Source organism: Lithobates pipiens, unplaced genomic scaffold (assembly GCF_037356315.1).
Source record: "Lithobates pipiens isolate NorthernLeopardFrog02 unplaced genomic scaffold, aLitPip1_a1.2 Scaffold_10, whole genome shotgun sequence".
Classification (NCBI taxonomy): domain Eukaryota; kingdom Metazoa; phylum Chordata; class Amphibia; order Anura; family Ranidae; genus Lithobates; species Lithobates pipiens.
In genome coordinates this window covers 210,606,612-210,632,976 of record NW_027507686.1, presented here as the reverse complement: position 1 = coordinate 210,632,976, position 26,365 = coordinate 210,606,612, and the positions used below count along the sequence as shown (strand labels likewise).

General features: G+C 44.3%; 1 protein-coding gene across 4 annotated transcripts in view; it reads right to left on the bottom strand.

Moving 5' to 3' along the window:
• The window catches only part of KIAA1549L (KIAA1549 like), a 282,999-nt gene that overhangs the window by 114,610 nt on the left and 142,024 nt on the right, over positions 1–26,365 (bottom strand). For all 4 annotated transcript variants that reach the window (XM_077460909.1, XM_077460906.1, XM_077460908.1 and 1 more), the window contains 2 exons: positions 13,841–13,992; positions 7,294–7,465 (listed from right to left, as the gene is read on the bottom strand). In XM_077460909.1, the coding sequence (XP_077317035.1) occupies positions 7,294–7,465; positions 13,841–13,992 (324 nt within the window). The remainder of the gene's footprint in view (positions 1–7,293; positions 7,466–13,840; positions 13,993–26,365) is intronic.

The window sequence follows — 26,365 nt, the reverse complement described above, 5'->3', positions numbered from 1 at the left end:
GAAGTAAACCCTGATGGGGTGACCAATCACAGTAAAGGTCATTTGTGGGAGTGTCTGTCAACCAATCATAAGACAGAAAAAGTGATAATGCCTATTCTATCCACCCCCCCACCATTTGCCACATGACGCTTGACGTCAGAAGGCGGTCCCAGTTTAGGCGGTAACCACGCGTCACGTGGCAAATGGTGGGGGGGTGGATAGAATAGGCATTATCACTTTTTCTGTCTTATGATTGGTTGACAGACACTCCCACAAATGACCTTTACTGTGATTGGTCACCAGACACAGTAAAGGTCATTTGTGGGAGTGTCTGTCAACCAATCATAAGACAGAAAAAGTGATAATGCCTATTCTATCCACCCCCCCACCATTTGCCACGTGACGCTTGACGTCAGAAGGCGGTCCCAGTTTAGGCGGTAACCACGCGTCACGTGGCAAATGGTGGGGGGGTGGATAGAATAGGCATTATCACTTTTTCTGTCTTATGATTGGTTGACAGACACTCCCACAAATGACCTTTACTGTGATTGGTCACCAGACACAGTAAAGGTCATTTGTGGGAGTGTCTGTCAACCAATCATAAGACAGAAAAAGTGATAATGCCTATTCTATCCACCCCCCCACCATTTGCCACGTGACGCGTGGTTACCGCCTAAACTGGGACCGCCTTCTGATGTCAAGCGTCACGTGGCAAATGGTGGGGGATGGATAGAATAGGCATTATCACTTTTTCTGTCTTATGAGTGGTTGACAGACACTCCCACAAATGACCTTTACTGTGATTGGTCACCAGACACAGTAAAGGTCATTTGTGGGAGTGTCTGTCAACCAATCATAAGACAGAAAAAGTGATAATGCCTATTCTATCCACCCCCCCACCATTTGCCACGTGACGCGTGGTTACCGCCTAAACTGGGACCGCCTTCTGACGTCAAGCGTCACGTGGCAAATGGTGGGGGGGTGGATAGAATAGGCATTATCACTTTTTCTGTCTTATGATTGGTTGACAGACACTCCCACAAATGACCTTTACTGTGATTGGTCACCAGACACAGTAAAGGTCATTTGTGGGAGTGTCTGTCAACCAATCATAAGACAGAAAAAGTGATAATGCCTATTCTATCCACCCCCCCACCATTTGCCACGTGACGCGTGTTTACCGCCTAAACTGGGACCGCCTTCTGACGTCAAGCGTCACGTGGCAAATGGTGGGGGGTGGATAGAATAGGCATTATCACTTTTTCTGTCTTATAAGTGGTTGACAGACACTCCCACAAATGACCTTTACTGTGATTGGTCACCAGACACAGTAAAGGTCATTTGTGGAAGTGTCTGTCAACCAATCATAAGACAGAAAAAGTGATAATGCCTATTCTATCCACCCCCCCACCATTTGCCACGTGACGCGTGGTTACCGCCTAAACTGGGACCGCCTTCTGACGTCAAGCGTCACGTGGCAAATGGTGGGGGGTGGATAGAATAGGCATTATCACTTTTTCTGTCTTATGAGTGGTTGACAGACACTCCCACAAATGACCTTTACTGTGATTGGTCACCAGACACAGTAAAGGTCATTTGTGGGAGTGTCTGTCAACCAATCATAAGACAGAAAAAGTGATAATGCCTATTCTATCCACCCCCCCACCATTTGCCACGTGATGCGTGGTTACCGCCTAAACTGGGACCGCCTTCTGACGTCAAGCGTCACGTGGCAAATGGTGGGGGGGTGGATAGAATAGGCATTATCACTTTTTCTGTCTTATGATTGGTTGACAGACACTCCCACAAATGACCTTTACTGTGATTGGTCACCAGACACAGTAAAGGTCATTTGTGGGAGTGTCTGTCAACCAATCATAAGACAGAAAAAGTGATAATGCCTATTCTATCCACCCCCCCACCATTTGCCACGTGACGCGTGGTTACCGCCTAAACTGGGACCGCCTTCTGACGTCAAGCGTCACGTGGCAAATGGTGGGGGGTGGATAGAATAGGCATTATCACTTTTTCTGTCTTATGAGTGGTTGACAGACACTCCCACAAATGACCTTTACTGTGATTGGTCACCAGACACAGTAAAGGTCATTTGTGGGAGTGTCTGTCAACCAATCATAAGACAGAAAAAGTGATAATGCCTATTCTATCCACCCCCCCACCATTTGCCACGTGATGCGTGGTTACCGCCTAAACTGGGACCGCCTTCTGACGTCAAGCGTCACGTGGCAAATGGTGGGGGGGTGGATAGAATAGGCATTATCACTTTTTCTGTCTTATGATTGGTTGACAGACACTCCCACAAATGACCTTTACTGTGATTGGTCACCAGACACAGTAAAGGTCATTTGTGGGAGTGTCTGTCAACCAATCATAAGACAGAAAAAGTGATAATGCCTATTCTATCCACCCCCCCACCATTTGCCACGTGACGCGTGGTTACCGCCTAAACTGGGACCGCCTTCTGACGTCAAGCGTCACGTGGCAAATGGTGGGGGGTGGATAGAATAGGCATTATCACTTTTTCTGTCTTATGAGTGGTTGACAGACACTCCCACAAATGACCTTTACTGTGATTGGTCACCAGACACAGTAAAGGTCATTTGTGGGAGTGTCTGTCAACCAATCATAAGACAGAAAAAGTGATAATGCCTATTCTATCCACCCCCCCACCATTTGCCACGTGATGCGTGGTTACCGCCTAAACTGGGACCGCCTTCTGACGTCAAGCGTCACGTGGCAAATGGTGAGGGGGTGGATAGAATAGGCATTATCACTTTTTCTGTCTTATGATTGGTTGACAGACACTCCCACAAATGACCTTTACCGGAGCAGCGATGACGTCACTCCCGCGCATGCGCACGGGAGCCGCCACTAACAGCATATCGCCGTTAGCAGCGGTATGCTGCTAACGGCGATAGTGCGCCTTTGTGCCACTGTCTATGGCACATGCGCCGTAGACAGCTATCACTGTCTTTTACTAAATATCTCCTAAACCGTGCAGGTTTAGGAGATATTTCTTGGACCTACAGGTAAGCCTTAATCTAGGCTTACCTGTAGGTCAAAGTGGTTTGTAAGGGTTTACAACCATTTTAAAGCCTAGTACACACTGCTTGGTTTTTTTTTTTTCGTTCAACCCAGCTGGCTGAACAAAAAAAACAAAAACAGACAGCTCAGGTCAGAGCCACTGTACTATCAATCCAGTGTTAGTACAGCGATCTCCCCTGCTGTTCTATTGTATTCTGACAGGGGGACGGTTGGTTTGAATGGAATTTCCCAAATGAAAACCACATTCACTGTTATGCCACGTACACATGGTCGGACTTGTGATGGCAAATGTACGATCGGAGCTTGTTGTCAGAAATTCCGACTGTGTGTAGGCTCCATTGGACAGTTTCCATGGGAATTTCCGTCGCAACAAAATTTGAGATCTGGTTCTCAAATTTTCCGACAACAAAATCTGTTTGCTTAAATTCCGATCATGTGTATACAATTCCGACGCACAAAGTTCCACACATGCTCGGAATCAAGGAGAACAGCCACATTGGCTGTTGAATTTCATTTTTCTTGGCTCATCGTACGTGTTATACGTCACCGCGTTCTTGACGTTCACAATTTCCAACACACTTTGTATGACCGTGTCAGAAGAAAACCCATGGATTTTGTTGTCGGAATGTCCGATCGTTTGTACGTAGCATTAAAGATAGAAGATATCGGATTGGAGGGCCCATAGGGTAGAGTGGGCTGTGTCCGTGTCCGCTCTGCATATGCAGAGTGGACACGGACCTGTCATCCGCCTGTTCCATTCATTGTTGCCCATGACTAGTTACCAAGACACTTAAGTGGTCCTCGTTCTTCAAAAGGTTGGGCACCCCTGCTCGACAAACAGCTAAATACACAGGTGAAAGGGAGCTGTTTTACCTGCCAAAGAATTTGTATTTCTGTCAATCCAATTCTTATGCCCGGTACACACAGTCGGACTTTCCGACAGAAAATGTGCGATCGGGTCGTGCTGTCGGAAAATCCGATCATGTGTGTGCTCCATCTGACTTTTTCCGTCAGAATTTATGACAAACAAAGTTTGAGAGCAGGATCTAAAATTTTCCGAAAACAAAATCCGATCGTTTAAATTCCAATCGTGTGTAGATAATTCCGATGGATAAAGTGCCACGCATGCTCAGAATAAATTACGAGACAAAGGCAATTGGCTACTCCCCTCTTTATAATGCAGTCGTACGTGATTCACCTCGTTCTGAACGATCAGATTTTCCGACAACTTTGTGCGACCGTGTGTATGCAAGACAAGTTTGAGTCAAAATCCATTGGAAAAAATCCGGAGGATTTTGTCGTCGGAATGTTCGATCGTGTATACAGGGCATAATGCCGCGTACACACAACCGGACTTCCGGCAGAAGAGGTCCGACGGTCTTCCCGACGGACTTTCAACGGAGTTAAGACAGACTTCCGAACGAAAAGACTTGCCAACACACGAACGGACTAAAGTCCATTTGAAAATCTGTTCGTTTTGAACATGATGACGTACGACGGGACTAGAAAAGGAAGCTCAATAGCCAGTAGCCAATAGCTTCCCTTGCGTCGTATTTGGTCCGTCGGACCAGCATACAGACAGACAGTTTTCCCGATAGGAATTGAGTCCACCGGACAGATTTGAAACATGTTCTATTTCTAGGTCTGTCTGAATTTTTGGGAAAAAAACGATTGCATTATACCCCACATGATCAGAATATCTGACGGAATGATTCCATCGGACCTATTCTGCCAGAAAGTCAGGTCGTGTGTATGTGGCATGAGATTTACACAGCTTTGTAACACCACATGCTCCTGTCTGTCAGGGCAGGAGACCTGATTGTTCTCTGCTGCAGTTCAGTAACACTTACAGGCCCCCTCCCCATATCACTCTGTGAATGGACACTGAAAGTAAAAGCAGTACACATATGAGCTTATCTCACTGTCACTTTGCTCTCCACTCCTATCAGTATGCTCCGTGCACTACAACACAACCAAATGGCTCCTTGAGCTGCTTTTCTCTCCCCCAGTATGAGATCTGCTGTACAAGGATTGCAAGAGGCTTATACAAAGTTCAGGTACTTATACCACTTGCAGTAGAAAAAAACAAACATGTAATAATGTTTTAAAGTTGTTGTATATACCGCTGGATGTTTTTTTTCCCCTGCAAGGTAAAGTCATAATGTGCTAGTATAAATCCAATACTGGCTCATTATGTGAAACTTACCTTAATACAAAGCTGTTCCAGTGCCACAATGTCAGCGATGCAGGGCCTCCCATCTTCACCTGTCTTGCTTCTGAGTTTGCGGGCTCCGGCTCTGTGACTGGCCGGAGCCGCGATGATGTCACTCCCGCCTTTCACGGCACAGGGTTCTGAAGGAATGGCACGGATATGCCGTTTCTTCAGAGCGCATGCGCCAGTGATTTCACTGGCTGCATGTAATGTAATTATCTTCTAAACAGCGCACGTTTAGCAGATATTTACACTTCCTATAGGTAAGCCTTATTATAGTCTTTCCTGTAGGTACCAGTCAGTAAAGGAAGTTTACTTCCTCTTTATTCAATGCATATATGTGCCTGGAGTTCATGGAGGTAATATTCTACCCAATAATGAAGTAGTATATCAAAATTTTCTACTACTGTTCTCATTATCTCTTAAAGCATTTACATGTCAATTAATTTTAGTGTAATTATAGACAGGTTTATGACAATTATGGCATTTATGCATGATTTAATGAAATGACATTCTCATTATCTCCTAAAACGTTTACTCGTCTATTAATGGTGTTATAATCTCTTTTTTACATAAACTGATTAAAAATTATGCCATTTGTACATTATCAATTTAATATTTAGTAAAAATAGAATTTAGGCCCCTTTCACACGGGAAGTCCAATCAGGTCCAGCTGTCCATTTTTCAGCCAGACCCGATCAGATCCTCCATTCTCCTTTAGCCTGGGTTCACACATGTGCGGTGCGAATAGAAGCTCCGTTTTCAATTGACAAAAGTAGTTGTTCAGCGTTTCACGTCAGTTTTTGATCAGGATCAGGTCACGACTGCATCAGTATCAGGCAGGGGCGGAATGACAACTCATGGGGCCCACGGCCAATAGGAGATTATGGGGCCCCCAGACAATCAGAGATTATGGGGCCACAAAGTATACACACACACAGTATACAATCACACAGTATACACATACACACACAGTATACAATCACACAGTATACACATACACACACAGTATACAATCACACAGTATACACATACACACACAGTATACACAGACATGTTTCTATTGGCTGAGAAGGTACTGGAGAGGTGGGGCAGCTATAATCTCAGGATTTTTAGACCAAAAGGATGTTGGTAAGGGACATTTCAGAGATAGATGTAAAAAAAAACACAGATTTTTACATAGTTTCCCTGGTTTTACTGAGGCTGGCAACCTTGATGGGGCCCCCTAGTGGCCTGGGGCCCTCGGGCAGTGCCCGAGTGGACGAATGGTCAGTCCACGCCTGGTATCAGGTCAGGTTTACATCAGGCTCAGGTCAGGATTTTATCCTGTTCACAACAGAATGCATCTGTGAATCAGGTGTGTTCCCATAGAAGATAATGTGCTTGCAATTCGCACCGCAATTCCCAGAAAATGCACAAATTTTTTGGGCAATGTGGAGTGTGAAAGCAACGCACATATGTGAACCAGCCTCATTCAAATGAACGTGTTTTAAAATGTCATACGACACCGAATACAATTCGCATAGGTGTGACCCGGGCCTTATGGAGCGCCAGATCTAAACGGACTTTGTGTCTGTTTACACCCAGCTACCTCCTGGTCCAAACTGATCAGGCAAAAGAAATAGGAGACGATCTGTTCCCCTCCGTCTGACCGGATCGGAGGGCAGTTGGGTGTAAGCAGACAGCTGGTCCATTTACATCTGGCTTCCCATAGATCAAAGCAGGCTGTATCCGTGTCTGCTCTGCATAAGCTCAGTTCAGCAGGAGATAAGCGGATAGATCCCCTGCTGGGCAAAACCAAATCCAACCTGTGCAAAAGGAACCTTAGGTAAAATGGGTTTACACAAACCCTGGCACTGGTAAGACCACATAAATACCCAAAATAAGGTCTGAATGGAGTCAAAGGCAAACTATTACAACTACTGGCAGTAGCATCAATTTACAGCTCAGCAGACTCCTAAGTTTGTACTTTTTCAATTGTATATATTGTTAGAATGTGTTTTCATTCAAGTGAGATATGCCAATGGAAAATAACTTACAGTTGGCTTGCACCTTCACAATATAACCAAGGGTCAGCGCCATTGTCTGAGGGTCGATTGTACTCAGCTGCTTGGCAGCCACGGTGCCTAGTATTGGTTGTCCATCTTTCAAAGCATAGTAAATCAACTCAGCCAGATTATTAGCACCGTCCAATCTCTTCATGCTCACCATCTATAAAACAAGGCAGTGTTAAATTATATTTATATCTTTATGGCTTTGTACCCATAAAATCAAACCAGTCACAGTGTATAGCTCAACAGCTTAATATGCTGAATTCCAGGCATGGCTATTTTGGCATAGTTACATTGTTCCAGCTGATTGGATGAGGTGGAGCGGCAGGGAAGTGAAGTCACTATCTGTACCTCCTCCAAAGAGGGCATGCCTTGCATTCACTGAAACAATGCAGTTTTCTCAGAATGGCGCATATGCCAAGCAAGTAACCTCCTATGTTCAGTAAGCAGCAGAGTAGCCACCAGTGTGAGACCAAAAGCCAGCACCAATCACTGTGGTTGGTGCCTACTACAGTGTTTTCCAGCTTCCACAGGAATCCCACAGATATGGCACATCCATACTTACATTGGTCCAAAATGGCCTAATGTAACTATGCAAAAATAGCTATACCTGGAATTCAGCTTTAAAGTGTAATGCTTTTAAAGTTATAAAAACTGGTTAGGTTTTACTGCCATCTGTGCTCATTAATAAATTATTTGTTATTGTATCTATATGTGATTTTTTACATATTAACATAAGTAGCTCCATTTTACTCGTTGCACAAGTCGTTGTGTTACCATCACATTTCATAGAGAAACTTATACATATACTCCCATTTTCACACTGTAGTCTGTTTTAGTGGCATTCACTCACCTATTTTAAATTTAGCATCAGCATTAGAATCATGATCACTTTATACTTGTTATCACTTTAGTGCATTGTATACACTATAGATTGAGAGGCAATCACCTATCCATATTCTATTTACACACGTAGATAGCGCAAGGGACATTCATTATTTATTTTACATTAATAAATTGCTGTTCCATGTTTCATCAACTGTATTGTCCTGAGACAGGAAACAGTGACAAACATGGACAACAGCAATGAAAACATTTTGGTAAAGAATGGAAGGCTTAAATCTCCATCAACTTTTACATGACGTCGCCAATGGTGTCCCTACTGGAGATTCGCGTTCTCTCCCAATGACCCCATTGTCTCTGGCACCCGAATCAAGGTTAAGGCAAGAAATACATCACCAGCACACCAGGGAACTCCAAAAAAGGCTCCAATGCGTTATTGATTAACACATAACAACAGAAGATAGCAACATTTCAAAGCCAGGCAGGACCTCTTCATTAGGCATGTTCGTCACATGCCTGATGACGGGGTCCTGTGTGGCTCAGAAATGTCGCTATCTTCTGCTGCTTTTATGGAGTTCCCTAGTTTACTGGTGACATATTTCTTGCCTTGTAGTCACTATAGCACCCACTCACTCTTCAGACATTTTCAGGAACATCGGGGATATTGTCTTGAAGCGAGGTTAACTCTCCCTAAAGGAGCTTTATCCAAAATGTTTTGGTGGAGTTTATTTTTTACATATGTAGCCCTGCCCTCTTAAGGGTTGCAAGATAAATCAATACCCCCCTGGTTGCCCTGATCCTATGAGTTCTTTGCCACCTCTGACACCCTGAGTTCAAACATTTTTTTCCCTTCCCCTTTAAATGACAACAATAAGAAGGAAATACACAGAATTGATTACATCAGCAAAATTTACTTAATGAGAGGGAAGGAAAAAGAAATCAGAGTCAACTCAAGTTTACCCTTTAAAATGTTGTCTCCCACAGGAATGTCATTAATAACTAATTACTTATGAGATGTAAACATATAGCAGTGAACACCTTAATCCCTGTGCTCAACAGAGCGCATATAATGTCTATATAAACAGGCTACAGTAAAGCAGAGGAATGTTTTTTTATAGATGTTAGACTCCTCTCCTCTCTACTGCACCTTCACATATAAATGCAGAACAGTATATAAAAAATACAACTTTTAGCAAAGAGAGCTGTTTTGCAATTCAACTTGCTCTTTCAGAGAGTTATTGGTGAATTATAACTCTATACGCAGTGGCGGAATTATCAGGGTCGCAACAGTCGCAAGTGCGACTGGGCCCTGTAATTCTCTGCCACTTCAGGGGGCCCACCGGCAGCCCGCCCGCCCGCCGCCCGAGGGGCCCACCTGACTGTCCGGCCGGGGGTGTGTGGTGACGGACCCGGTGTGATTCACTGGTGCTGCGGTTCATGCCGTGGGGAGGGGGGAGCTTCCTTTCACCCACTACAGTGAAGAGAGCAGCGTGAGAGAAGTGCTTTGTGGGCTCCGCCCCCGCCTATCCAGAGCAACTGTAAGGGAGGCGGGGCGGACACAGAAAAAACTTCAGCCAATTCAGTGAAGGCGGGGGAGGAGCTCTCTGAAGCAAGGCATTCCTGGAGGAGACACGCTTTGTGGAGGAACTTTGCATCTGCAGGATTCTGAGGAGGGGGAATTGATCGATCATCGATTGATTGGCGGTAAGTCACCACCCCCCTCCAGATTGTGCCCCCCTCCAGTGCCACCACACACCCTCCTGTGCCACCAGCCCCCCTCCAGACTGTGCCACCCCCCCTCCAGTGCCACCACCTGCCCTCCAGTGCCACCAGCCCACTAGCTACTGTATTTGTGTGTGTGTGTGTGTGTGTGTGTGTGTGTGTGTGTGTGTGTGTGTGTGCGCGTGCGCGCGCATGCTTGTATGTGCATGTGTGTGTCTGAGCATGCTTGTATGTGCATGTGTGTGAGCATGCTTGTATGTGCGTGTGTGTGAACATGCTTGTATGTGCGTGTGTGTGAACATGCTTGTATGTGCGTGTGTGTGTGAACATGCTTGTATGTGCGTGTGTGTGAACATGCTTGTATGTGCGTGTGTGTGAACATGCTTGTATGTGCGTGTGTGTGAACATGCTTGTATGTGCGTGTGTGAACATGCTTGTATGTGCGTGTGTGTGAATATGCTTGTATGTGCTTGTGTGTGAGCATGCTTGTATGTGCGTGTGTGTGTGTGTGAGCATGCTTGTGTGTGTGTGTGTGTGCATGTGTGTGTATGTGTGAGCATGCTTGTATGTGCATGTGTGTGAGCATGCTTGTATGTGCTTGTGTGTGAGCATGCTTGTATGTGTGTGTGTGTGTGTGTGTGTGTGTGAACATGCTTGTATGTGCGTGTGTGTGTGAACATGCTTGTATGTGCGTGTGTGTGTGAACATGCTTGTATGTGCGTGTGTGTGTGAACATGCTTGTATGTGCGTGTGTGTGTGAACATGCTTGTATGTGCGTGTGTGTGTGTGAACATGCTTGTATGTGCGTGTGTGTGTGTGAACATGCTTGTATGTGCGTGTGTGTGTGTGAACATGCTTGTATGTGCGTGTGTGTGTGTGAACATGCTTGTATGTGCGTGTGTGTGTGAACATGCTTGTATGTGCGTGTGAACATGCTTGTATGTGCGTGTGTGTGTGTGAACATGCTTGTATGTGCGTGTGTGTGTGAACATGCTTGTATGTGCGTGTGTGTGTGTGAACATGCTTGTATGTGAGTGTGTGTGTGAACATGCTTGTATGTGAGTGTGCGAACATGCTTGTATGTGAGTGTGCATGCTTGTATGTGAGTGTGCATGTATGCGAGTGTGCATGTATGCATGTGTTTATCAGTGGCGGTGCATCCAAAAGGGTGCACAGGTTCCACCCCCTCTATGACCAATGGATAGATTCATGCATAGCATGAATCTATCCATGGCCACCGCTGTCACCCCCATGTGTGTGTCTGAGCATGCTTGTATGTGCATGTGTGTATGTGTGAGCATGCTTGTATGTGCATGTGTGTGAGCATGCTTGTATGTGCGTGTGTGTGAGCATGCTTGTATGTGCGTGTGTGTGAGCATGCTTGTATGTGCGTGTGTGTGAGCATGCTTGTATGTGCGTGTGTGTGAACATGCTTGTATGTGCGTGTGTGTGAACATGCTTGTATGTGCGTGTGTGTGTGAATATGCTTGTATGTGCATGTGTGTGAGCATGCTTGTATGTGCGTGTGTGTGTGTGAGCATGCTTGTGTGTGTGTGCATGCTTGTATGTGCATGTGTGTGTCTGAGCATGCTTGTATGTGCATGTGTGTATGTGTGAGCATGCTTGTATGTGCGTGTGTGTGAGCATGCTTGTATGTGCGTGTGTGTGAGCATGCTTGTATGTGCGTGTGTGTGAGCATGCTTGTATGTGCGTGTGTGTGAGCATGCTTGTATGTGCGTGTGTGTGAGCATGCTTGTATGTGTGTGTGTGTGTGTGTGAGCATGCTTGTATGTGTGTGTGTGAGCATGCTTGTATGTGTGTGTGTGAGCATGCTTGTATGTGTGTGTGTGTGTGTGTGTGAGCATGCTTGTATGTGCGTGTGTGTGAGCATGTATGTGAGTGTGCATGTATGTGAGTGTGCATGTATGCATGTGTTTATCAGTGGCGGTGCACAGGTTCCACCCCCTCTATGACCAATGGATAGATTCATGCATAGCATGAATCTATCCATGGCCACCGCTGTCACCCCCATATTTAGGTGTCTGGCCCCTTTTCGGGTGCTGGGCGCCTGAATTAGAGCGGCGGGGGGGGGGGTGTGTTTTTGCAGCACCTGATTAGAGCCATGGGCTCTAATAGGCTTCAAAATAGATGAACTGCGAGCGCCATGCTTGATGCTCACAGTCCACCCAGGTGTGTTAGAAAAGTGAATTAATATTCACTTTCCTAACACTGAACCGCCTCTCCACCAATCAGGTGTGCGGGTCTGTTACCCATCACCCGATTGGCTGAAACGATAGACACAGCTATTGGACGCCCATCAGGAGGAGAGGACGGGAGATGAGGATGGCAGGAGATGCATGGAGGACCCCGCTCATGGCCGTTACCCGCTGCCCCACCAAGACAGGGTAAGTGGCGGGCAGACAGCGAGCGGGCGGTGGGGATTCACAGTGGCAGCATTTGATGGGCACACCAACAGCATTTGATGGGCACAGTGGCGGCATTTGATGGGCACAGCGGCAGAGTTTCATGGGCACAGTAGTGACATTTGATGGGCACAGTAGTGACATTTGATGGGCACAGTAGTGACATTTGATGGGCACAGTGGCTGTAATTGATGTTTTTTAAATCGGTTCCTTTATATGCAGCCACCCACTTGGGACTGGGCCCTGGTGTTCCACCATCGGGCTCAGAGAAAAGAGCCCTATCCGGAGGTCGGGGGGGGGGGGGGGGGGGCCCGCCATGGTTTCCTGCATCGGGGCCCTGAAGGTTCTAGTTACGCCACTGTCTATACGCTTTAATTAAATAAATCCCTGAAGTGGGGAGGGAGGTGAAAGTAGTGCTGTGTTGCTGTGTGGCAATCCTGTTGATCTTCAGCTAGCTCTTTGATATTTGATGACATACAAAGAAACTTTGGATGGTAAAGCAGAGTAACAAAAATCTTCCTGAATAAATTAAACTGTAACTGGATTCACAGTGATCACTTTGTGGAACTACAAGCAACAGCAGAACCATGGAAAGCAAAGATGTGTGTATATAGTGTCTATGATGTTTAATATAGATCCTGGAACAGGAGATGATGATGATAATGGTGATGATGATGTCTATGAGGATGATGAGGATGATGATCTCTCAGGAATGTGGCTCAAGGGATGACTTCCGGCCTCCACCGCACCACACCACTCCACAGCTCACCGAAATCTGATACCACTGCATGATGGATGGAATCAGAGCGGCCTCCAGCCTGCCGCCAAACAGCTAAAGGAAGCTGTTCGGATGTGTCCGTCCAGATATCTGCTGAATAATTCTGAAAAACAGGCCGCGACTCAGCTGCAGCTCTCACTATAAAAGATTCCCTGCATACAGAGCCACACATGGTCCCAAGAGAGAGTGCCAGGCCTCATTCCCTCCCTCTTATAGTCTCTCCTATCAGTCTGCTTTTCCCCACCAGCCAGCTGATAGTTGTAGTTCCACATCACTCAGCCAGAGGGCGAAGCCAATCCATACAGACTACATGTCCCAAGATGCTTTGCTCTGACTTGTCTCTGATTAAGAAGGTAACAGGTTAGCATCAACTCAACAGCTCCCCCTGCAACAATGAAACACAGTGGGGGTTATTTACGAAAAGGCAATTCCACTTTGCACTGCAAGTGAACTTGAAAGTGCAGTTGCTGTAGATCCGAGGGGGACATGCAAGGAAAATAAAAAAACAGCATTTTAGCTTGCAGATGATTGGATGATCAAATCAGTAGAGCTTCCCCTCATTTCAGGTCTACCCCTTAAATTTAGAGCAACTGCACTTCCAAGTGCACTTTCATTGCACTTTCAAGTGCACTTGCAGTGCAAAGTGGATTTGCCTTTCGTAAATAACCCCCTTTATTTGTTATCCATAGTAGACAACATTTCTGTTTATTTTATGTAGTATCTTGCAAGTAATTTGTTGAATTTTAATATTTTGGAAATAAGAACCAACCTGCACAGTGTAGCTCCCCACTGTAGTTGCTCTTTTAAATCTTCTTGATTGTTGACTGGAAAGTTGAAAGAGTGTGGCCAGCCTCTCTTCCATTAGTTTAGCAAAACTTTGGTTATTTGACCCCAGTAACTGGGAATCGACCCCCTGAATGACTGTGGAGAAGAGAATTTCAAGAATAAGTTACCTCTTGGTTGTATTACATTGATATAGATCTACAACTTTCCCAACTTTTCACAAATAGAGATATTCAAAAATTAGGCCCCTCACATACAGCAGAATATGGGGAACTTTTATTGCCCCATGGGATTTAAAGTGGTTGTAAACCCCCCAGAAAAAAAAAACCTGCAAGACAAAGGCATACTAGCTCATTATGAATTACTTACCTTAGATCGAAGCTCCCGCATCAGTCCTCGTACAACGCTCCGACCGGCGACATCGCTCCCGGAGTTACTTCTGGGTATCACGGGCTCCGGCGCTGTGATTGGCCGGAACCGCGATGACGTCACTCCCGTGCATGCAAATGCGAGCCACCGGTAACCGCATGCTAGCTGAAGCAACAAAAAGGACGTGCCGTTGCTTCAGTGCGCATGTGCCAATGACGCCGGCACATGCTGATACAGGGGATATCTCCTGAACTGTGCAGGTTTAGGAGATATCTGGGGTAGCTACAAGTAAGCCTTATTTCAGCCTTACCCGTAGTCAAAAGTGGTTGTAAAGGGTTTACAACCATTTTAAAGCTCATTTAAACTCAATCACTAGAACAACCATTCTCAACCAGGGTTCCATAGAACGCTAGGGTTTCTCCAGAGATTTTTAGGGGTTCCTTGAGCAATGAGCAATTCCTGCCACTCAGATAAGTAACCATTGACACCATTAATCCTTTTAGCTATCTTCCCAATGGTCACAAGTGTAAGGAACATTCTTCCCAATGACCATCACACTGATGTTCTGTGAGCTTTTATTAGCAAGGGTTCTCTGACACCAGAAAGTTATTTCAAAGGTTCCTTCCTACTGAAAATGTTGAGAAAGGCTGCACTAGAATCTCAAATAAACTTTAACATATTATTTCAACAGTTGCTTCAGTTTTTTTTAAATCTACAGCTTTCATTAAAAAAAAAAAAACCTCCAGAAGATTTACCCCCTTCATGACCAGGCCATTTTTTGCAATACGGTGCATTGCGTTACTTTAAGTGACAATTGCATGGTCATGCGACGCTGTACCCAAATAAAATGCATATCCTTTTTTTCTTACAAATAGAGCTTTCTTTTGGTGGTATTTGATCACCTCTGTGTTTTTTGTTTTTTTTTGTTTTGCGCTATAAACAAAAAAACACAGACACTTTTGAAAAAAAAAAAAAAACATTTTTTACTTTCTGCTTTAAAACATATCCAATAAAAAAATAGAATTTCTTCATCAATTTAGGCCAATATGTATTCTGCTACATATTTTTGTTAAAAAAAAATCCTAATAAGCGTATATTGATTGGTTTGCACAAAACCAATTGCAATTGCTGCCTAAACTGATTTTAAGTCTAGCAGGTGGCGAACGAAATTGCATTTTGGGGGGGGAGCCAAGAAATTTTTTGCCCAGGGTCCAGTCACTATTAAAGATGGCCCTGAGCTGGCCATACACTAGTTGAATTTTTAAAAATATTTTAATTTAAAGAATGTTTGTTTGATTTTCTAATTGTTAATGGGTTTAAGTCGGTTTGCTTTTCAACCGCAGTGCAGGAAAATTTGAAGAAGCAGCGTGGAAATTTATTCTCAAGTCAAACAATTTCTTCAAGCACGCGGAATCTTTGTTACATCTTGTTGCCATGGCAACCGAACCTAGCAGCTGACATTTACTTACTCGTGAGCCGAGTTTCCTGATTGCAAAACATGAAGGGATTCTGAAGTGCCGTAATCATCTTAAGTACAGCAAATAAACCCGGGAATGTTTGTACGATGACACTGCTGTGTTCATAATGTGATTGCTGTTTATTTACCAAGAAGGTAAATGTACTTCTTATGTTTACTTATGTATTGCACAAAAAAATGACAAGAATGTATGACGGACAAAGACACTAATTGTTCTCTATAAGTTTCCATTCAAATGAAACATTCATGAAATGTACTACTGAAACAAGATGGATGTATGAAACGTAACAATCTTTCTTTGCATGTGTCTGTTATTTAAGCACTTCGGCTCCGGAAGATTTACTCCCCTTCATGACCAGGCCATTTTTTGTGATACGGCACTGCGTTACTTTAAAGCAGAGGTCCACCCTAAAGTGGAGCTTCCGCTCATTGGAACCCTCCCCCCCCCCTCCGGCGCCACAATTGGCACCTTTCAGGGAGGAGGGGGGTGCAGATACCTGTACAGTACAGGTATCTGCAACCACTTCCGGCATAGATATCTGCAGAAGGTACGCCCCTTTCCGCAGAATCTACGCCCCTTTCCGAAGGTCCCCCGCTGTTTGCTGGGAAACACACGGATCCCAGAGACAGCGGGGACCATCCTTATTGTGCAGAGCGACTCGCGCATGCGCAGTAGGGAACCGGGAAATGAAGCCGCAAGGCTCCACTTCCTGATTCCCATACCCAAGATGGCGGCAGCACCCGAGAGGCGATCGAGAGATCGGCTTCGGGTGCCGACATCGCGGGCGCGCTGGGCGAGTAAGTGTCATTATTTTAAAAGTCAGCAGCTGCAGTATTTGTAGCTGCTGGCTTTTAAAAAAAAAAAAACGGCGGACTCCCGCTTTAACTGAAAATCGTGTGCTTGTGTGACCTCTGCAGTTTATTTTTTGTGCTATAAACAAAAATAGACAGTATTAAAAAAAACTATATTTTTTTACTTTCTGCTATAAAACACATCCATTAAAAAAAAAATTAAAAAAAATCTAATGACTTCATCTATTTAGACAATATGTATTCTGCTACATGTTTTTGGTAAACAAAAACCTCAATAATCGTACATTGATTGGTTTGCGCAAAAGTTATAGCATCTACAAACTATGGGACATATTCATGGAATTTTTATTTCTTTTTATTTTTTTACTAGTAATGGCGGCAATCATCAACTTAGCAGTACTTAGCAAGACTGCGATATTGCAGCTGGACAAATCAGACATCTAACAGAAGACCGGGCCACCGCCTGTAAAAGAGCTATAAGAAGGCGCGGTGGCCCAGCAGAAGAACCGAAGAGAGGGACAAGACCCCCGAAGTCGGAAGAAGAGGGCGGCGGAGAAGAAGAAAGCCAGGCTCCTCCGCTAGTAAAAGAGCTAGCAGAAGATAGTGGAGGAGTCCGGCGAGAAGACCCCCGAAGATGGAAGACCCCCGGAGCTGTGCAATAAACTATTTTTACCCTGTGTTGTGTTTTTTTGTACTTTTTTTCACAGGTGAATGGGTAGGGGTACATTGTACCCCATACTCATTCACATAGGGTGGGGGCCGGTATCCGGGGGCCCCCTTATTAAAGGGGCTCCCGGATTCCGATAAGCCCCCCGCCCGCAGACCCCGACAACCAACGGCCAGGGTTGTCGGGAAGAGGCCCTTGTCCTCATCAACATGGGGACAAGGTGCTTTGGGGTGGGGGGGGCCGCGGCCCCCCCTTCCCCAAGGCACCCCCCATGTTGAGGGCACACGGCCTGGTACGGCTCAGGCTCGTCCCCCCCCTTTCCTGGCCGGCCGGGTAGCGTGCCCGGACAAGGGTCTGATGTGGACCTGGGGGGACCCCCACACCGTTTTTTTCTGCGTTGGGGTTCCCCTTTAAGTCCATACCAGGTGGCGGGGTCAGCGACGTCTCCTTCGTGGGCCCCGCCTACCTGGAGACCGGCTCAAAATGAGCGGACTTTTCTCCGGGCGGGAAAAGTCCGCTCATTTCAAAAGTACGGCATGCCGAAATGCAAGTCTGGCGGGAAAATTGGAGTACAAAACTACCTTTCTAAGTCCGCCGTACTTTCGGGTCAAAAAAGTACGCCGGAGGCTACACACGGGGGGATTGTCCGGCGGACTTGAGTTTGCCGGACTTTTCCACCCGATTGTTTGATCGTGTGTACGCGGCATTTGTTTGCTTTGCAGGAACACAGGATCCATGCCTTCCCTACTGACAGAACGGCGATCTGCCTTGTTTACATAGGCAGATCGCCGTTCTGTCTCTGTAACGAATGATCATTGGGTGCCAGCAGACATCGAGTCCACCATACCCGAAGATCGGTTTCCACTATGTACAATCAGAGCGGGAAGCCAGCCGTCGGCCGCATGCATTTGCACGCCCCAGACCCAGAGGTGCACAATCATATACTGGGTACATGATCCTGCGCAACGGAGCTGCCTCACCGATGTATATGTAAGTTAAACTGTAGGTAGACTTACTATATAGCAGAACTGTGATATTGCGTGGACAAATCGGTCACCTGACACTTTTGATGCTTTTTTGGGAACCAGTGACACCAATATAGTGATCAGTGCTAAAAACATATGCACTATCACTGTACTAATGACACTGGCAGTGAAGGGTTAACATGTAGGGCAATCAAAGGGTTAAATGTGTGGCCAACATGTGTTACTGTGTGCTGTTTTTTACTTCCCGTTTTGCATATTGCTTCTGTCAGAAGAGAGCCCTGTGTTTGGTATCGTCGGGTGGCAGCGACCAATCAGCAGCCAGCACCCGCTGATTGGTTCCTGCTGCAGTCAATTGCAGCACATTCAGGGTGGCAGGGGCGCTCCCTAGCCCAGAGCGCGGATCACTTACTAGGTACGTGATCCTGCACAGGAAAGCAGCCTTGCTGCAGTATATTTACTGTATATGGGCAGCAAGCAGATTCAAGTTTAAGTTAAATATATTTAAGATGCATCAAAAAAAAAAAATGGGGGTGCAAAATCGCAGAATTTGTTTACCTAAAAAAGTAGAAATGCCTGTCTCCTGCCAGCATGGTGCATAGAAGGACCCTTGCTCTCTGTGGGAAAGCAGTGGTCTCTTTGCAGAGGTCTGACACCCCCCCTGCTGAGCCAGAGCAGAGCCAGAGCTCTCCAATCAGAAAGAAGCATGAGCTTTGCTGACTGCAGAGCTATAGGTCTCATTCTGCAAGGGGCGTGTCCAACCTCTGGCAGCAGACCACCGCTTCCCCACAAGGGTCATTCTCTGCCGCATGATGGTAGTAGACAGGCTTCTCTGCTCAGGCTGAAGCAGCTTGAAACAAATTGTAAAGTTTGCAACTAAAGCCCCATACACACTATCAGATTTTCTGCTGATTTTTTCCTTCAGATTTACCAAAACCATATAATGTGAGGTCAAACCTGAGGAGTTTAAATGTGTATGCAATCAGGCAGGGCCTTGCACTACATGGTTTTGGTAAATCTGAAGACAAAAATCTGCAGAAAATCTGATAGTGTGTATGGGGCTTTATAAGTAGAATTTTTTTTTTTTTAGAAAACTTTAATTTCAGTAATGTTCATTTGATTTTGAAATCATTAGCAGTATTAAATCGACAATTGTTTTCGCTGCAGTGATGACAATATTTGGAAGAGCAGGATGGAAATCTCTTTCTGAAAGACCAAATTTCTAACAGTGTATGTGGTTTTTGTTTGGGTAATCTCACTCATTCCAAAATGGAGTGATAAAAGCAAACAAAATTCTAAAGTACTTTAGAACAACATTTGTTGTTCAAACCATCAAAAGCACATTGAGAATTCTTGAACAAACATTTGTTTGAAAGTCTACCAGTGTATGGCCAGCTTAAAGCAGAACTTTACCCATAACAACTTGATAAGGCGATCCCATGAACCCTCATAGCTGTACGTCAGCTCCTTTAACCTCCCTGGCGGTACGATTATTTCGGATTTTAGGTGCTAAAAGCGGTACAATTATTTTGCATGAAAATTTGGCGTTTTATATTGTAGTCCTGCAATTCTTAGGAATAACTCACTTAAATCTGTCCAAACCAGAGTCTAGCAGACATCCCGGGTATAATAAAGTTTGAAAAATAAAATCATAAATTATAATATAATAAATAATTATAAATAATTGTACCAAATAATAATATAACAATAATAAAAATGATTCAATAATGTAATCACATCAAAAACACTGAAATTTGCTCAGTTGCAGAATTGTCACTGTCATTACTTTTCAGTATTTGATGACGGATCTCCCCACAAATCGCTGTCGCTCAATTCTGCGAGTGATTCTAATTTATTATCACTGTTTTCTAGCTGGTCTAAAATCATTTTTGATGTAAAGGGACAGTTTTGGTTGCTATGGACAATCTCCAGTTTCCAGGCATAAAGAACAGGTTTTATTACATAAAACTGCATGCAGGGCACTGGGCAGACCACTAGGGACAACGGGGATGTGAAATATTTACATACAGCAATGTAATCTGTAAGATTACATTATACTGTATGTTTACTGTTTGTTTCACTTTTTGAATTTGGCGCCAATCTCCGTCCCCGTGCGTCGCAACGCTCGCAGGGCACGGAGATCGGCGATGTGATGCATCGAGCGAGACGCGGCTCGCTCGTACAGCGGGGAGACAACGCTGGATCCGAGGGAGAAGGTAAGTAAACCTCCTCCTGGATCCAGCGATGCAGTCCCGAGTCTGGCTCGGGGATACCGCTTTTGGTATGAAAATTCCACCCCGAGCCAGACTCGGGAATACCGTCAGGGGGGTTAAGCAGTATAGCAGTCACACGCGCACTGCACTGCAGAGGTGCCAATACTCGTGGCCTAGTGCGATCGCGGGCACAAGAGGCAGAACAGGGATGTGTGTGTGTAAACACACACATCCCTTTTCTGCGAGGAGAGGAGATGCAGATCGTGAGTCCCTAATAGCTAGGAACCACGATCTCTCATCTCCTATAGTCAGTCCCCTCCCCCTACAGTTAGAACACACACTAGGGAACACAGTTAACCCCTTGATCACCCCCTAGTGTTAACCCCTTCCCTGCTCGTGACATTTATACAGTAATCAGTGCATTTTTATAGCACTGATCACTGTATAATTGTCAATCGTCCCAAAAATGTGTCAAAAGTGTCCGATGTGTCCACCATAATGTCGCAGTCTTGATAAAAAAACGCAGATCGCCGCCATTAGTAGTAAAAAAATATTAATAATAAAAATGCCATAAATCTAGCTCCTATTTTGTATACGCTATAACTTTTGCACAAAACAATCAATATACGCTTATTGCGATTTTTATTACCAAAAAGATGTAGAACAATACATATCGGCCTAAACTGAGAAAAAAAATGCTTTTTAAAAAAAAATTGGGGATATTTATTATAGCAAAAAGTACAAAATATTGTGTTTTTTTCAAAATTGTCACTCTTAAAAAACGCACAGATGATCAAATACCACCAAAAGAAAGTTCTATTTGTGGGAAAAAAAGTCAATTTTGTTTGGGTACAGCGTCGCACGACCGCGCAATTGTCAGTTAAAGCGACCCAGTGCCGTATCGCAAAAAATGGCCTGGTCATTGAGCAGCCAAATCTTCTGGGGCTGAAGTTGTAAATAAAGTCCAGGGTTGAGGGCATGTGGCCTGGCACTGGCATGGTCGGGGGGGGGGGGGGGGGGTGCTCGCTCGTCTGGAATGGATTTTGAGAGGGGCCCATTTTTTTTCAAAATTTTGCCATGAGGGTTCCCCTTAAAATCCATACCAGACGGGAGGGTCTAGTATGGTCTTGGGGGAACCCTACGCAGTTTTTTTTTTTATTTTGGCTTGGGGTTTCCCCTCAAGATCTATACCAGACCCAAAGGACCTGGTATGGAATTGGGGGGAACCCCAAGCCATTTTTTTTTATTTTGGCGTGGGGGTTCGCCTTCAAGATCCTCAGAGCACAAGTTACACGCCGCAGGTCAGTTAAGATGATGATCCGACTTTGATCCTACTTCAATGATATTCAATAGGCTGAAGTAGGACCAAAGTCGGACCAAAGTAGTGCAGGAACCTTTTTCAAAGTTGGACCAACTTGTGTCGGATCAGTTAAGGCGGCTCTCATGGGGATCCATTGATTTATACATGTCATGTGACATGTGCTCCAAAAGTCGGAGCGTATGTCATACCAGTGTGAACCCAGCCTTAAGTCTGTTAGCATATCGGCCTCTACAAACTTGGCAGTGCCTAAAAATGGAAAACAACTGAGCATGTGCATAGCAGGGTAAGATAGTGTATTTCTGGATTTTAAACAGTATTGGCACTTATTTTTAATGTTTTACCTGCAAAAGGGGCCAGCCTGAAGTGATCAAGCAGGACTTAATTTTCTGACTAAAGTTCTACTCTACAACTCTGCACATCTTTTTTTTTTTTTTTTTTTACATCTTTTGTTTTGATGGATTGTATTTATCTTAATTTACCTGAAGGTTCATTTGGGCTTTAAGGAAATCTCCATTTTAAAAGCTTCAAACCCTAAGAGCGGGTTCACAAAGGGGCAACTCGTCAGGCGACTTAGCCGCCTGACAAGTTGCGTCCCGTTCTGTACTATGGAAACGTTCTAATTGGAACGACTCAAGTCGTTCAGACTTAAAAAAAGGTTCCTGTACTACTTTTGGGGCGACTTGCATTGACTTCTTGATAGAAGTCATTTTGCAAGCCGCTGCTGAAGTCAGATGCCGGTTACCTGGGGCAGTTGTGCTGCAAGTCGTGCTGCCTCAGTGTGAACCGACTCTAAATGGACGGCATCCATAACAACCTATGAGTCATCAGCTGTCTGTTGGGTTCCCCGCTGACAGCTGAATGTAAAAAAAAGAATTGCCGTCAATAAAAAAAAATTTGGGAAAAAAACAGCGTGAGGTCCCCCACAAAATCCATACCAGACTCCCCGGCTCGCTGTGTAACAACCAGCTATACAAAGTTTGTTATGGAAAAAACAAAACGCGTGTAAAAACACAACATTTGGGGTTTTGGTGCGAGTCTATTGAAGTCTATTACACGCAAAATGCAATCTGCTGTGGGAAAAAAAATCCCTGATCCTTCCAAAAAAGCACCGGCTGAAAAATGCATAAATATTAGAAATGAATTAAATAGCGTGTGGTGGTCAGATACAGTGTAGTTCCTATTTACAGTATTGTGAATGGAGCCCCATGTGTCACAAGTAGAGCTGCCACCCGACTGGTAAAAATGTAAATGTTGTAAATGTTATTAATAGGAAAAATAAGTTATAAGGCTGGTATTGCTTCCTAAAAAAAGATGATCACCTTATTCACCAGCCACATTTTATGATAAGTAAAATTCAGTGCATCACTTTTTCCACATTTTGTTATGTTACAGCCTTATTACAAAATTTATTAAATGCATTATTTTCCTCAAAATTCTACAAACAATACCCCATAATGACAAGGAGAAAGAAGTTTATTAAAAATAAAAAAAAATAAAAATTACATGTACATAAGTATACACAGCCTTTGCCAAGACACTCAAAATTGAGCTCAGGAGCATCCTGTTTCCACTGATCATCCTTGAGATGCTTCTACAACTTGATTGGAGTCCATCTGTGGTTAATTGGACATGATTTGGAAAGGCACACACCTGTCTATATAAGGTCCCACAATTAACAGTGCATGTCAGATCACAAACCAAGCCATGAAGTCCAAGGAATTATCTGTAGACCTCCAAGACAGGATTATATCGAGGCACAGATCTGGGAAAGGGTACAGAAAAATGTCTGCAGCATTGAAGGTCCCAATGAGCAGAGTGGCCTCCATCATCTGTAAATGGAAGAAGTTTGGAACCACCAGGACTCTTCCTAGAGCGGGCTGCCCAGCCAAACTGAGCATTCGAGGCAGAAGGGTCTTAGTCAGGGAGGTGATCGAGAACCCGATGGTTCCTCTGACAGAGCTCCAGTATTTCTCTGGGGAGAGAGGAGAATCTTCCAGAAGAATAACCTCTGCAGCACTTCCCCAATCTGGCCTTTGTGAAAGAGTGGCCAGACGGAAGCCACTCCTCAGTAAAAGGCACATGACAACCCGCCTGGAGTTTGCCAAAAGACAGCTAAAGGACTCTCAGACCACGAGAAACAAAATTCTCTGGTCTGATGAAACAAAGATTGAACTCTTTGGCATGAATGGCAAGCGTCATGTCTGGAGGAAACCAGGCACCGCTCATCACCTAGCCAATACCATCCCTACAGTGAAGCATGGTGATGGCAGCATCATGCTGTGGGGATGGTTTTCAGTGGCAGGAACTGGGAGACTAGTCAGGATCAAGGAAAAGATTAATGTAGCAATGTACAGAGACATCCTTGATGAAAACCTACTCCAATGCGCTCTGGACCTCAAACTGGGGCAAAGGTTCATCTTCCAACAGGACAACGATCCTAAGCATACAGTCAAGAGTGGCTACGGGACAACTCTGTGAATGTCCTTTAGTGGCCTTTTTGGACCGCACTCGATTGAGCCTCTGAAGCAGCCAGCAGAGAATAGCAAAATCGGTCAGGCCATCCCGCTGTCCACCTCTTGTTTTTGATCACTTTGTCATTTATACTGACACCTAAAGAACGGCAGACCCTGCTAGAGAAGATCCTCTCATTTACTTAAATACAGCGGTGCTCTACGGGACCTGATAAGTATACTCGCACTCCTTTAAATGTGGTACTGTTTCACCTTTGTACATAACATTTATACCCTGGATTACAAATGGTCCTTATTGGACCGGAATCAGTAGCTTGATTCTGTCATGTGACTGTTTGTGGATCATTTATAAAGTGCAAGGGAGGCAGCCCAGGATATGGAGTGCCTTGCAGTTGACCATGTGGTAATACCCATTTAACATCATACAACTCAAATCCTGATCATTGTACCTCCTCTGGACCACTGTTACAACCTTTATCATACTCAGCTACCCCATCACCACTTTTTTGTATTATTTCCAGTTTGGATTATGTGTACTTCTCTTGAGCACTTTCGGGAACTTTAGACCTTGCTTTAAGCCATTTAACAAACAGGATCGTCTATAAACTAGCCTATTCTGCAGGAGTACTAACCACATACCTTGGTGTTTTGTACATATACATATACATCCCTCCATATGTGAGCCAGGGGGCAGAATTATATATACCTTTGTACATAACATTTCTACCCTTATGTATTCACGTTTTTGCTTTTATGATACCGATTTTAATGTTGTTTTTTTTTTTTCTAATTGTTTTGATACTAATAAAATATTTGCATTTTCTGGTATGTACAGTGAACTATGTCCATTCATTTATTGATCTTGAGATGTTTGAGGTTTTTTATTTTGAGTTAGAGATTCGGCTTTTACAGAGAGCGCTCATCTCACTTCCTTCCCCTGTTTTTTTCATTTTGAGAGAAATACACAGGGTAACTCTTTTATTGCATTTTGTATGAGGCAGTACCTTGAAGGCCCTTTAACTTTAGCGTTTTATTCATCTTCCAACGGGACAACGACCCTAAGCACACAGCCAAGATAACAAATGAATGGCTATGGGACAGCTCTGTGAATGTCCCTGAGTGGCCCAGCCAAAGTCCAGACTTGAACCCAATTAAACATCTCTGGAGAGATCTGAAACTGGCTGTGCACCAACGCTCACCATCCAACCTGATAGATAGAGCTTGATAGGTCCTGCAAAGAAGAATGGGAGAAACTGCCCAAAAATAGGTGTGCCAAGCTTTTAGAATCATACTCAGACTTCAGGCTGCAATTGGTGCCAAAGGCGCTTCAACAAAGTTTTACGCAAAGGCTGTGAATTCTTATATACATGGGATTTTTATTCATTTTTTATTTTTAAGAAATTTGGAAAGATTTCAAACAAATGTCTTTCACATTGTTATTATGGGATATTGTTTATAGAATTTGGAACAAAATTATTAATTTAATCAATTTTGGAATAAGGCTGTAACATAACAAAATGTTGAAAAAGTGAAGCGCTGTGAATACTTTCCGGATGCACTGTGTATTTGCAATTCAGTAACTGAAAACTATACAAAACGTTTGAGCCATTCACACCATTTACTGCTACTACATAAACTTTTATCACTGAGCCATGAACATGCGTTAGTGGGTTGACTTAATGCACTAGTGCACCTAGACTAGCGTGGACTGCATCTGAGTTTTCATGGTCTAGCAATAAACGTTTATGAAGTAGCAGTAAGTGGTGCGAGCAACTGGAAGATTATCTACACATTTGAAGGCAAACTCCAAGTGTCTGAGTTATTGCAAAGAAGGCACTGCCTGGAGCTGCTCGGTTGTACAGTATGTGTATGAACAACTGAAAAGTATTCCATGACCGATGACAAGTAAGAAACAAGTTAAGGAATAGCATATAGTGAGCAGCAGGAGGCAGACTTTATTGTCACATGCTTTACTAATCACTTTGTCCAAAATGTGTCCATTGACTGTTAAAGGAAAGCTAAAGTAGCACAATAAAGCCGAAAATAACAAGATAACAATGAACAGCTTGTTCAAATATATAACAAAACTAGCTTTTCTTGCAATTTTTCATTTCAAGTCAAAGATTGTCCCCACAGTACTTTTTTTCAGGCACTAGATGTCCTCAGTCCAGTGGTCAGCAGCAATCAACCCACTTCC